Raw genomic sequence first — 13,684 nt, 5'->3', positions numbered from 1 at the left:
GTATTTGAGAGCAGTTAGTTTTAATTGATTGGTGTGATGGATCGTTTTACACACAGCTGGCCTTAACACAAAAGATTTAACCTCGCATGCCAAATTTATATTAATTGTAGAAAAAGATGCAACTTTCCAGAGACTCCTGGATGACAACTTCTTCAATAAAGTGTCCCCATGTATCATGATCACGGTATGTACCTTGTATTTCATATCCTCCAGCTACACCTAATTAAAGGAATACTTTAACATTGCAGAGCTGCTCAAACTTGGGCAAAAGGCCATAATAAAATTAATAGGAAACATATTTAACAATAATTTTTAAAATTTAATTATCCTCATAGAACTGTACTTATTTCCTCCAAACATCTCCTTAGAGCTTGGTAGCTTATCAGCTTCCTGTGCTGCTGCAAAGTTGCTGCTCAGTCTCAGAAAGGCTCAGCTGTTCAATGACCTTTTGTCCTTCAGGACCTGAGGTTTTGCAAACCTAAATGAAACAATTGGTTGATTTTGGACAGTACTGAAAGAGCTGTGGAGCTGGGGGAATTAACAGGAATGTGTAAATGAAATATGTGTACAATGAGGAAAAAATATTTTGCCATTCCTAAGACAGATAAGCACTTCTACTATGCTATGCCACAAATAGTCCAGCTTCAGTCAGTCATAGCAAGAACTTGTTTTATATTGTTCCATTAGTGCCATAAATATTAGTTTAAGATAAAAAAGTGGCCTTCTTACACCAGGCTACATCGATGTATCAACTCCCAGACCTTACAAATTAACTCCTTGAACAGAGGAATGTCTGATGCTCCTGCAGTGCCCATAATCCAGAACACCTGCCCAGCTGCTCCCAGCCTGGCCCTCCCTCTGCACAAAGCCAAAATAGGAGCGTAGGACTTTCCCTGCAAAACAGCTGCTGGAGAAATGCTTCTGCCAGCATTTTGTTTGTTTGCTTGCTTTTAAATAGCAAATGTAAACATATATGTAGCCAGATGTTGTTTCAGTTAATATAAAACCATCTGCTTTTCTTTTATTTCTTTAGGGAAGAGGCGTACCAGATCTTAATACACGACTTTTGGTCAGGAAGCTGTGGGATTCTTTTCAAATTCCTGTTTTCACCCTTATGGATGCAGATCCACATGGTAAATCTGTAGAGGCTCAAAGGCATAAAATGAAAGCAAAATTTGTTTAGAATGTCTTTTCTCACTCTTATGGAAAGATTCTGAGAGCTCAGAAATCCAACACAATCAGAAAGTGATCCATCTACATTGATCCCATCTGAAATTGGGGAGATACTGCAAAGTGAGAAGCAGCTGCACAAAGAAATAGTATTAAGAGATATGAATAACACAGGATAAAGAAAGACACTTTTAATAAGAGATGTTGGACAATGTGTAAAAGAGCTGATTATCCTTGGCTTTGAATTCACTGCACACAGTGTAAAACATTTAACTACATGAAGGTGACATGCTGAGATTCTGATTGTTTTGACATAATCTAAAAATATATGCAAGCCATCAGAACCTCATTAATCATAAAGCCATAACTGCTGTGCCATGAAACTGATTTTTTAAACAGTCTCCTTAAGCATGCCCATTGTGCAGACAGACACTTGACTTTTGCTATTCTGCAACCCAGGTGTAGAAATAATGTGCGTCTACAAATATGGATCTGCGGTGAGTATATTTTTTCCCCTTCAAATACAAAGTTTTGTAGCCCAACCTTGAAGCTGGAATGCACGAAATGCTGCAGCTTTTGTCAGAATGTGTGCTGTCTTTTACCATTTTTGTTTCAACACAAAGAGGTGATTTTTAGGCCTTTTGTGTCTGCAGAAACAGCTTCTTCTTGCAACAAAAAGAAACTGGATAGTAATGCCAGGTGTTTAATTTAACCATATTTCACAGTTTTTCTCTGCTGCACAGGCAGTTTTCAGACAGTCCAAATAGAAAAGGGTTCACCATTTGGATTTGTTTCTGCCTTAGAAGAGGAACAAAGGCTGGAGGGACCTTGGGAGGAGGAGAACCTAAATGTGAGATGGGTGATTCTCCACAAAATAATGTTATGTTGGTAAAGATTTTATTCTGGGCTGAGAATTTTTTTAGGGATACTTGTGTTAGTGTTCAACATTATGGAAGAAGTAAAGAGGAACAAGAGGAACAAGGAAATATTATCATGTTACATGGCTACAGACAAGGTATGGGAACACATATGGAAGGTGGGCAGATAGAGGTGAAGGCAGAGGGCAGGAGCAGGTGGGTGAACTGTTCAGTAGAGAAATGGAAAAAGAACACCCCAAGTTAAACTACAGATCACTGAATGTTACAGCTGACCTTTCTTATTTTAGTCAATGTCCTTTGAGGCCCATCATCTCACTGTTCCCTCTGTCAAGTGGCTTGGTCTCCTTCCATCTGATCTCGAGAGGTGAGTTATTTCCTCAGAAGAAACAGGATACTTCTGCTTCACAGACAGGAAATGCAGTCTGACTTACTGCACAAAAATCTATTAAAATCCATTACTCTTTTCTTGCATTATTTTGGCTTAATATAAGGAAAAAAGATGGACAAATATATTTTTAAGTGTGTGAGAAAATGTAAGAATTATATTTTCTTTACAGATTAAACATACGCAAAGATGCCTTGATTCCATTTACAAAGCAAGATGAAAATAAGTTAGCAAGTATTCAAAAGAGACCTTACATTGCTTGCCAGCCACTGTGGAAAAAAGAGGTCTGTATAAACCTACTGTTTTCTATTTCTTACTCCCCACAGGAGTATCTGACAAGCTCTTAGGATAGCAGAACCAGCCAGGTTTTGTAGCCCTAAAAGAAGGCAAGATTGAGCTTGGAATGTCTCTCTGAACCACTTTACAGCTCTACATGCACATACGAGGAGTGGATGGAATTTTCTTACTTAACTTCCTACACATTAATTTTTCCTCTTTTTTTTTTTTCCCCTCTTTTAGCTGGAAATTATGGCAGCATCTAAACTGAAGGCTGAAATTCAAGTTTTAACTTCTGTCTCATCAGATTACCTGTCCAGAGTCTATTTACCAAACAAACTGCAGTTTGGTGGATGGTTATGAATGCTGCTCTGCAAATGAAATGTTTTTCTATATATTGATTTAATTTGACTGCACTTAAGAAAAAGAAGTGCAGAGACAAAGGAGTATCTGTCAGTTTATTGTTCAATTTCTTTATCTCTGTACCTAGAGTATAATCTTCTCTTTTTCTTTGTTCAAACTATAAGAGTAATTATGATTTTTGCAGATTACTGCTACTGCATTCTGTGGTTTCTGCTGTGAAACAGTGCTATATGGAATAGCATACATAGAAAAGATAATGATATATGTTCTTTCTGGCCAGAAAAACGTGAAGTTCAAAAACATATCCAAGAATTGTTTTGCCTTCTGTGTTAAAGCACTGCATGATGCTGTATCAAGGTTTTTGTATTTGAAGGGAGTGAAAGACTTGCTTAAGAATTTATTATATGTGCCACTTTTTGGAAATTATTTTAGGCACAGCATTGTGGTGTTTTGTGTTCACTGTAAATTTGGACCTAAAAGCCAGAAATAATTCCTGATTACTGCGTATCTCAAGCAGCTATAAATCTTCCAGCAATCAAACTATTATTTGCCTTCAGTGAACAAATAAGAAAGTGGATGTTACTGATTAAGAATTTAATAAATAATCCTGTTAATAATGCGCATCGTAACAGAAACCCTTGTTCGTTTTATTATAAAACAGTAAAGACAAGCGGAAAACTGTGGTGATTAAAGTACATGTGTACTTTAATGTACATGGATACATTAATTTTTATGGGAGGGAGTCAGACTGCATAGAAAATGCCTCCAAAATTGAACTCCACAGCCATCAGCATGGATCTTACATTTTTATTTTCAGTAGATCTTACATTTTTATTTTCGGTAGATTTATTTAGTTGGGTTTTTTTCCAGCTGTTCCAACAGTACCAAACTTGAATGAAACATCCTTTTTATTTACAGTAGAGGGGCAGAGTCACAACAGGCACTGTAATCCCAGGGAACCCAGGGCTCGTGCAGCAGCTGCTGTACCTCAGGAGGGTCAGGTCACTGCGGCTCGGGGACACCCCCAAAATCCCCAAAATTCCCAAAATCCCCAAAACGCCGAACCCGCCTCTGGCCCCGCCCCGCCCGCGCTCAGCGCAGCCGCGGCCCCGCCCCGCTGCGCATGCGCAGGAGGCGCGGCCCGTCCCGCGCTCGCCGCCGGCCGCGCAGCAGCTCCGGGGCCGGAGCGGGCCCGGGCCCGCAGCGGTGCGTGAGGGGGCCCGCGGCGGGGCCTGGGGGCGGCTCCGGGACCGTCCCGGGGGCCGCCGGCCGGGCAGAGGGAGCCCCGCCGAGCGGCGGCCTCGGGGGTGGCGGAGAGCCCCGGCCGGGGTGTGCCCCAGAGGAGCAGCGCTCCCAGCCGGGCTCGGTTTGGGCTCCCTGAGGTGCCAGCGAGGGGCACGGCGGGGTTGGCGCTGCCAGGGCGCGGCTCGGGAGCTGTGGGGGTCCAACAGCAACGAGAAGTGTTATTTATTTATTTATTTATTTTATTTTACTGTATTGGGTTTGGTATATTGGGTTGATTATATTTGTATATCCCTGGGTGCCTCCCGGGGCCGTGCTGCTCTGGTGGCTCTGGTGCTGCTCAGACGCCCCGAGCACGCTGGAGGGCCTTGCGGGGCTCAACCTCTCACTCGTTCGCAGCGCAAGGATGAGTCTGTTCGGATCAACGTCGGGGTTCGGTACCGGCGGTACCAGCATGTTCGGCAGCACCACAGCGGATAACCACAACCCGATGAAGGTACGTGTGGCAGCCCCCTGTGCTGCTGTGCCTGTTAATTTGGCACAGCAGGACTCACCAACTCGTTCTGTAGAAATAGTAAGAGCTCGGTTTACAGTTTTCAAAAGTTGCTCTGTCTCCTGTCCTTCCTAGGATATTGAAGTAACATCTCCACCTGATGACAGCATATCTTGTTTAGCATTTAGTCCACCAACGCTGCCGGGTAATTTCCTCATTGCAGGATCATGGGCAAATGATGTAAGTATTCTCACTTAGACACGCAGATTAAATAAAGTTCCTTAACTGCAAAATGGGATCCTAAAAGCTTGTGTAGGGCACCTGAAAACCTAACTTGTTGAAGAACTGAAAAATTTATGTCTGGTACCAAGGCATTAAGTTTAATATGATTGATAAATCATCACAAACCCAAAAATATTAAGTTATCATAACAGTTTTTTTTTGTTTGTTTGAAGGATGAGATCCTAGCTGGCTCAGGCAGGGAGGGAAGACAAATGTGGGCATGTTTTCTAACTGTTGTGTTCTGCCCAGCTAAGGGTTCAGGGGTCTCCAGAACAATGTGAGGGGTTACAAGTTTGCAAGGCACTCCTGAGGTGGAATTGAGTTTGTGGGGTTGAGTTTTTGCTCTACAGGTGAATGGAACAGAAGCAAAAAAAAAAAAAAAAAAAAAAAAAAAGGTTTCACTGGTTCTGAAAAATCCCAGACTTTGGCCTTTATAACCATACTTCTTGTTGTACAAACTAGGGCTGGAGTCTTCAAGACAAGTCTTTTCAAGCTCTGTTAATATGGTTTGTCTGCATTTGTTTCTCCTGTTACAGGTTCGCTGCTGGGAAGTTCAGGATAACGGACAGACAATTCCAAAGGCTCAGCAGATGCACACAGGGCCTGTACTAGATGCCTGCTGGAGTGATGTATGTTGTTATTTAAAAACAAATGCACATTTTTTTTACCAGAAGTCCAAATAAAGTGGTGTGTGGTTTGCAGGCAGATGAGTGCCATATGAAGCTGCTACCCATGGTTATTGCACAGACTGAAATTACTGTAGATGTGTGCTGAGTGTGTCCTAGTGAGATGGGCTGGCATGGATATAAGAAGGCTAAAAGTGAGTTTAAAAGTTAGGAGTGTGTTAAAAGCTAGGTAAAACTAGCCCCATTTGTTCTTTTGTGACATAGTAATAAATAAATTTGAATTGATGTTTCTTCTTTGTCTTGCAATCCCTGTACATGTTACATTGATGTTACACTGTTTCTAGGAGAGAAACACTTGCCACTTTTCCCTTAGAGCCCACTACTCTCTTATTTTATTTTATTTTTATTTTTTAGGATGGGAGTAAAGTATTTACTGCTTCCTGTGATAAAACTGCCAAAATGTGGGATCTCAACAGTAATCAAGCAATTCAGATTGCACAAGTAAGTAAAGCCCAAAGTGCTAAATGTTTTTATTTTCTTTTCTGTTTTTATTAAAAACTACCTTTCTAATTTTTATACTTTTGTGATAGCAAAGTGCCCTGAACAGGTGATCAAAGTGATTTAAAACCCCTGTGCATCTGTTTCCTCTGTTTTACTTAAGGGAGCTCTTTCCACTGCTGCAGTGATCTCACTAAGTCACCCTGTTGCATTAGAGGGGAAAAATATTTTTAAGAAGTCATTCAATTCACAAATACCAGCTTTTGACTGCAACAATAACAGAATTACAATTTACATTCTCAAATTAGAAGTTAATGTCTGTTTGTAGACTATATAATTATGGTGACTAAAATTAGTTACCAGTTGTAATTTAAGAAGAGTTGTTCTCATTAATGATTGCTTCTTGCATGTGTGTATTTGTCCTTTCTTCAGCATGATGCTCCTGTGAAGACCATCCATTGGATTAAAGCACCAAATTACAGCTGTGTGATGACAGGAAGCTGGGATAAAACTTTGAAGGTACGATTTTTACCTGAAAAATTGGACACAAATTGTGCTAGTAATTTGTGTATAAAAATACTTACGTGACGTGAAAATATTTTATTAAATTCTAATAATTAATGGAATAGTCTCACTTAACAGAGAGTAGCACTATTCTGACTGTAACAAGAATGAAACAGTTCTATTCTGTGTCCTGTAGTAATTTGAGGTGTACCCTGAGCTCCAGGTGTAAGTTTGTTTGTTCTCTGTCCCCATCAGTTCTGGGATACCCGTTCACCAACACCTATGATGACACTGCAGCTCCCTGAAAGATGTTACTGTGCAGATGTGGTAAGTCAGGATTTGTGGCAAACTGGTGCCAGCTGGATAACTGGGAGTGGGAAGAAGTTTTGGGGGCTTCTGTAGGACAGGATTTGAATGCTGTTAGTGTTTGATGTCTGTGTGATTTTAGTACTAGAACATAATCTGATCTTCTTGATCAGGCCGTGGAAAATAGGGATTTTTTTCATACAGAATACACTTGATGTCCTTTTAACATCACAAAAATCAGCCTGAGAATTGACCTACCCTTAGTTCTGGACAAGTTTGTAAACCACCATTGCACTTCACACTGGAAGAATCAGCTCATAATTAGAAGATTTTTTGTGTGTTTAATTTCTCAGTGGCAGGGAAAAACTGGTTGTGTTTGAAAATATGTGAATAAATGAACTTTTTTCTTTATCTGCTTCCTATTTCCCTCCCTCTCATTCCTTTAAGTTCTTCAGGGTGTTCTGCCATGCAATTAACACAAGTGTCTCTCTTCCAACCTGTTTCACAACCTTATCCAGGTTCATCCTATGGCAGCTGTGGCCACTGCAGAAAGGGGTTTGATAGTTTATCAGCTAGAGAACCAACCTTCTGAATTTAGAAGAATAGAATCTCCCCTGAAACACCAGGTAAATAATATTTGTATTTATACAGATCGTTGACACTGTGGGCTTGACCTGTTTTGTAAAAACATGCAGTGTTTCAAAGCCAAGTTACTTTAGCATGGCAGTGACCTGGTTTGCCAGTGATCTGTTGCTGATCTTCACAAGGATTTAGAAATTTAAATACTGTTGCCCAAATTCTCAACAGAATTTGAGCTATCTCTTGACCTTGCTAGTGGTTTTGCTTTACCTTGCATTGATGACTTTGAAGTTTTGTGTCCCTGTGGAAAAGATGTCTCTGTGTAAAACTCCTTTGTATCTTTCTCAAATTCAGCATCGCTGTGTTGCTATTTTCAAAGACAAAGTGAACAAACCAACTGGCTTTGCCCTTGGGAGCATTGAAGGCAGAGTAGCTATTCATTATATCAACCCCCCAAACCCGTAAGTATTCAATAAAACATCCTCTCTCTATTGCTTAGTTCACAGTGATGGAAATAAAAAGCTTTTTTTAAAATTTTTTTAAACTTTTAAATTTTTTTTCCAGTGCAAAAGATAATTTCACTTTTAAATGCCATCGCTCCAATGGAACAAACACATCAGCACCTCAGGACATCTATGCTGTGAGTATCCAACATATATCATGTATACACTGCACACTCATGTAAAATTGGCTCTGAATTGTTCTCCTTCACCTTTTATCTGTCTAAAGCTGTCTTACACACATTTAAAGACTTGTCATAGTCATTCTTTAAGAAAAAAAATATTTTAAAAATTGTTATTTATATATTAAAATTTTTTTATACTCCCATAAAACCAGTATTAGATCAGACTTTCATTGAATCTGCTTGTCAACAAGTGGAGTTGACACTTGTTGATTTTGTAGATATTGAAACAATAGTTCTGTAATGGCATTATGCATTGAATTATTAGGTACTAAGCCAAAAAGATGGTGTTTTTCTTGTTGCTTTGGTGGATTTTCTTTGGGTGTTTTTGGGTTTTCTCCAAAAAAAAATTAAAGAATAAAGAGCTGTATCTAGTTGAAATGTAATGTATTTACTCTCACAGACTTCAGCACACCCCATGTTGAGTGTTGCCATTACCTGTTGCTAAGTGTGGTGCTGTACATGGTGTTCTGTTGGCTCTGCAGGTTAATGGGATTGCATTCCACCCTGTCCATGGTACTCTGGCCACAGTAGGGTCTGATGGGAGGTTCAGCTTCTGGGATAAAGATGCACGGACAAAGCTAAAAACCTCAGAGCAGCTGGACCAGCCAATATCTGCTTGTTGTTTCAACCACAATGGCAATATATTTGCTTATGCTTCCAGTTACGATTGGTCAAAGGTAAGAAGGCTTTAGACTCGTGTTCATACTTCCAGTTGACAACTAAGACTCTTCTTGAGAGGTTTCTGCTGTTTTTTACAAGTAGTAGATGAATCTTTCTGATTTCTAAGAGAACTTCAAATGGCTATTTTGGCCACCTGATGAAGTTTAACAGCGAAGCTTTGAATTTGTGGTGGTTCAGCTCCAGCTGGACAAGCTTGCTGAATGATGCTGGTTTACAAATGTGGATGAGCAAACTGTAAATTCCCTGATTCAGAGGTTGCTATGGTTGCTCACACACATTGTGCCGTGGGCAGTGTCACAGGGCAGTGTGGCACCCTGACAGCTTCCCACAGAGCTTGTGAAATGCACATCTCTGTGCAGGCAGAAAAGCTGTGACTGTGATTATAAACACTTATCTCACTGTTTGAATGCTGTCTATTAAATTTTCACTGCCACTTAGTAAGGATTTTGATGGTGCTCATTTATGTATGTCTCTTCCACACTTAATACAGATGCAGCAGAACCACAGCAAACCATGATCTGTGGAAAATCAATACTCCCTAATAGTTTAAGGAGGGAGAGCAGCAAGCTTGGAATGTAACTAATTTTCATGGTGCTTGGAGGATAATGTTCCTTCTGGTTATGAGTGAAATGAATGCAGAAATCACACAGATTAACTCAATTGCATGCCACAGAGAGCTAAATTTTAATTCACTGCATTGTATTTAGCCCTCTGCCCACATTAAAATATTTTTTGGTGTCAAGGCAGATGAGTTCTTCAGTTCTGCTGCTGTGGTACCTTTCAGATCTGCAAACCTTATTAATTAGTAAAATCAGTTGGTGCTAAGTACTAAGCTTCCTTCCCAGAGCCATTTCTTGTCCACAGCGTTGGTAATTTCCAAGTTGTGTGTTGGACTTCAGTAGCTTTATTAGTGTTTACTCTCCCTGATTTGGATACTTGGGTATTAATTTGGTAATGTGTATGAAAATGATATGCAGAACAAGACATTTGCATCTGCAGCTGTGGGACAGAAAACTCTGCAGTTGCCTGTAGAACTTGGGCTTCACTTTGAAAAATGTGACCTTATGTCATTTAAAAGATAGAAAATATCAAGTGAAGCTGGGTGGCCATTAAAGGTTTAGTTTTTTCTCTGCCTCGAATGACATTTGAAAGAAATCATACTGAGTTCTTAGGCTGCATCTGTAAAGTAGAACTTAGAGGTATGTGGTTATTTCTTTAATATATTTTATATTTTTAGAATGGATAAAAGTCTCTTAAATTTCACTTTATATGTACAGTTCTTATAATTGGTTGTTCAAATAAGCTGTTCCTAATCCACCATTGTGGTCCAATATCTGATCTTAAAGGTTTTAAGATTAAATCTAAACTAAACTAATGGAATATTCATGTTCTTACATTTTAGGTAGTGCTTATAGTTTTTCTTTGAAGAGAGTAAATGTAAATTATTTTTGTCTTTAGGGTCATGAATTCTATAATCCACAGAAGAAAAACTACATTTTTCTGCGAAATGCAGCAGAAGAGCTGAAGCCCAGGAATAAGAAGTAGTGAGTCTGACTTGAACTCCTCTACTTGTTCTGCCTCTGCTCTTCTGCCATTTGTGCCCTCTGGTACCATGGTTCAGTCAACTTTGGATCACAAACATTTAGCAGGAACTGTAAAAATTACAGTAAATGTATTCTGGCTTGCTGGAGAACATTTTCCAAATTAAATACTCTGACATGTATAAGAAAGAGAGGCTCATGTTGACATGACTTAACCATTCTCTGTTCCACAGCAATAATGAAATTGCAGCAAAATCAACATCTGGGGTGGATATTCCTACTTTGAAGTGCAACCATTTGTTGTATCTCTGGATTTATTTTGTTAGTACTACATTAAAATATGTTAATTACTATAGTTCTGGAGAAGCTGTATAAATACTGTATTTTTTGTAAGTACTTGGAGAATCACCAGTAATTCTTCTCAAAGGAGGCTTGGTTTTTTTCTTATTAATAATTCAGGGGTTCTTTCATTGCTTTCTGGTTTTTGAAATGGAAGCATTGTCTGCTGTATGCCAGGAAGAAATGCTTTGAAAATAGTTTCCCTCCTTTTTAGATGACTAGGGAGGTATGTAGGGGGCCAAGAGCAGTGACAGAAACTCAAGACAGAAAATGGGCCCAGTGCAGATTTTAGATTTTTCTGATACTCCTGCAGTGGACATGACTTCTCCTTTGAACTAGGAAAAGCAGTTTGCTCAGAAGTTGCAGTGGTGCCAAGTGGTGAAATAGCTCAGAGTTCAGGAACATGAGCAAACCTTTAAAGGTTTTATTGATGACCAAACCAATGTGTGCAAAATCCCTTTGACCTAAGCTTCCTTGAAGCTGACACCTTTTAGAGTTGTAAGTTGAGCATTTTAACATGGTTTTGTCCTGTAAGAGGGTGTTTAGGACTGAAAAAATACTCATTTTTGTATTAACTAGAAAGTAGTGCTGGGAAGCTTCATCCTGATCAAAAATGCTGTGAAACAAAATGAGTGGGTCTCTTCTTGACTTGAATCTACCACTGTTTACTTTTAACTAGCTATTTGTATACATGCCAAAGTTTTCTTTTTGGAAGTGAATGCTTATTATTCCTGTCTAACTATTGTTTGTTTGATAATGACTGAATAAAAAGGGGCTGGGGGGAGCATGTATAGAATTACAAGGCATATTGTACAAATTCTCTGTAAAACTGTTATGGTTTAATGCTGGTGGTTACGGATTCATGCTGAGTTTCAAATAAAATTTTTACTAAATGCTTTTTTATATTCAGAAGTTCTGTTATAATAATGTGGGCAAGGCAATGTGTTTCATATTTCAAAGCAGCTTTTTGGCCTTTCACTGTAATTCAGGGACATTTGCTGAAAAGTCAGCTCCCTTTTCTCCAGCTGCTTAAGCTGAGAATCCAGTGCATTTTCCAACTTCTGTTCCACTACGAATGATTCCTGTGGGTTTGCCTCAAAGAATTGGGAGAATTGGTGTGAAGGGCCTTTTGTTTTGAGATGAATCCAGATCATTGCTATTTCAGCAGCCAAACACCTGACATGGTGAGTACAAATGAATCACAGACTTCAGACTCCCTCCAGCCCGCTGTCTTTTCACTCCAGACTCCTCCCTGTGTTCATCAGTTTTTGCTAGATGGGTATTTCTTGTTTGGTTAGAGGAAAACCCTTTAAACCGAGCTCTGCTTTGTTAAGGGATTATCTTTCTCTGTTTTATTTCTCAAGATAATTTGGATTTTTTCCTGCTATCTCTATGTTTTACATAGTTTTAGATTTCACATTCATGCACAATTTGTTGTCTTTAAGGTAGGAAAGAGTTCCCAGCACTTAAATCAGTAGCTGATCATTTGCTCAAACATTTCTTTGGTTTCTGTTGATTTTTTGCCCAAGGTTGTGATTGTTATGCAGCAATCTTTGGTTGTTAGCACATTTTTCCAGACTTCTCAGTCAACTGAACGCCACCAAGCAACTGGAGGCTCAAGATCAGCTGTAAGTGATCACTGAAGTGTGCAGATCTCCCACTGGAGTAAAGAGGGAAGAATGGAATGTGTTATTGTTTCCTGCTTTTAAAAAATCTCCTTTTGCTTAAATACCTAACAATGTGAATGAGTGAGAGAAAACAGATGAGTTCAGCAGGTACATTTCTCTGGGATCCAGTGCAGCTGCACCTGCTTCAGCAGCCACTGAGGCCGGCACTGGTGAGTCTGTTTCAGAACTCATTATGTGTTAATATGTTGAGTACTTACTCTGCTGGGCTGAATTTCTTTGTCAGTGAGGCTTCAGAATTATTTAATCGTCACTTGCTACTTGTTCAGACTAATTTTAGAAGGACATAGTTTCCATTATGTTGCTGTGCACATTAGATGTGTTCAGCTGGGAGGAGAGTCAGGCTTTGAACTGAATTGTTTTCCATTACCCAAGTTAACAGAACACATTGGCAATTTGCTCTTCCCTGGAACTACTATGAGGTTCTGTTGTAAAGTACACGCAGCTGTATCCCTTCAAGTATCAAAAATGAGAGTTTATTCACACCCTTTAAAGTGTTAGTGCATTTCTGGAAATGTATTAACTTGCTATTCTATGGCAGTTACCTGTCCAAAAAAACTGAGTGAAGAATGCAAGATTCTAACATGTACCCAAAGCTAACGGTAGGAATGCTTGATTTATAAAATAACACTAGTTTTCTGAAAGTTTGCTGTCAATGTGTTTTATTGCAGGCAAATAATTTTGGGCACAAGGCCCAGTTAAACCCCACAAAATGGGAACATTTTACATTTTCAGATGAGTTCCCTGCTGCTGCTCTCACGTGTCAGTGGGTTTGCACATTGGTTTAATAAAATGTATTTCAGAAAACTAAATAATTGGCAAAGTTTGTCTGCTAAAGCCTTTCACAGATGACATAAGACATGTTTGCACAATGGCAGGCAGGCAGAGTATTGATTTACCATCTGCCACAGGAAATGCAACCCTGAATTGGTGAGTACCCCAGTTGAGCTCCTAGGCCAGAAAAGCTGGTCACTGAGTTGTTCTGCAGAGAGGTGTGGATTGGAGATCCAGGTGGGATTAGGTGTTCCTGGGATGTTTCAATAACACTATTGCTTTGGCCTAGCTCAGTTTAATGGTGAAGGGCTGCTTGCAGATGAGGTGTCTGGGCAGCTGCCCACGATAAGGAACTGTGTCAGATCACTGTCAAAAGG

General features: G+C 39.7%; 2 protein-coding genes across 4 annotated transcripts in view; both read left to right on the top strand.

Moving 5' to 3' along the window:
* Nucleotides 1–3,707, top strand: part of SPO11 (SPO11 initiator of meiotic double strand breaks) — a 103,990-nt gene extending 100,283 nt beyond the window's left edge. For both annotated transcript variants that reach the window (XM_072916994.1, XM_072916993.1), the window contains 6 exons: nt 75–184; nt 1,034–1,133; nt 1,630–1,667; nt 2,336–2,412; nt 2,606–2,717; nt 2,953–3,707. In XM_072916994.1, the coding sequence (XP_072773095.1) occupies nt 75–184; nt 1,034–1,133; nt 1,630–1,667; nt 2,336–2,412; nt 2,606–2,717; nt 2,953–3,072 (557 nt within the window). In that variant the 3' untranslated portion in view covers nt 3,073–3,707. The remainder of the gene's footprint in view (nt 1–74; nt 185–1,033; nt 1,134–1,629; nt 1,668–2,335; nt 2,413–2,605; nt 2,718–2,952) is intronic.
* A 437-nt stretch (nt 3,708–4,144) lies between these two features.
* Nucleotides 4,145–11,751, top strand: RAE1 (ribonucleic acid export 1). 2 transcript variants are annotated; one of them, XM_041720201.2, is made up of 12 exons: nt 4,145–4,278; nt 4,714–4,810; nt 4,943–5,047; nt 5,626–5,718; nt 6,130–6,216; nt 6,646–6,732; nt 6,973–7,044; nt 7,542–7,649; nt 7,957–8,063; nt 8,167–8,242; nt 8,770–8,964; nt 10,427–11,751. In XM_041720201.2, the coding sequence occupies exons 1-12, from the start codon at nt 4,196–4,198 to the stop codon at nt 10,511–10,513; spliced, it is 1,197 nt and encodes a 398-aa protein (XP_041576135.1). In that variant the 5' UTR covers nt 4,145–4,195; the 3' UTR covers nt 10,514–11,751. The 2 variants fall into 2 exon arrangements, with proteins under 2 accessions (XP_041576135.1, XP_041576137.1); XM_041720203.2 differs by lacking the exon at nt 4,145–4,278 and adding an exon at nt 4,436–4,454.
* Nucleotides 11,752–13,684: the final 1,933 nt, after the last annotated feature.

The sequence above is a fragment of the Taeniopygia guttata genome, chromosome 20 (genome assembly GCF_048771995.1).
Source record: "Taeniopygia guttata chromosome 20, bTaeGut7.mat, whole genome shotgun sequence".
Taxonomy (NCBI): domain Eukaryota; kingdom Metazoa; phylum Chordata; class Aves; order Passeriformes; family Estrildidae; genus Taeniopygia; species Taeniopygia guttata.
Note: the sequence above shows the minus strand (reverse complement) of the source record. Positions and strands in the feature narration are given on the sequence as shown.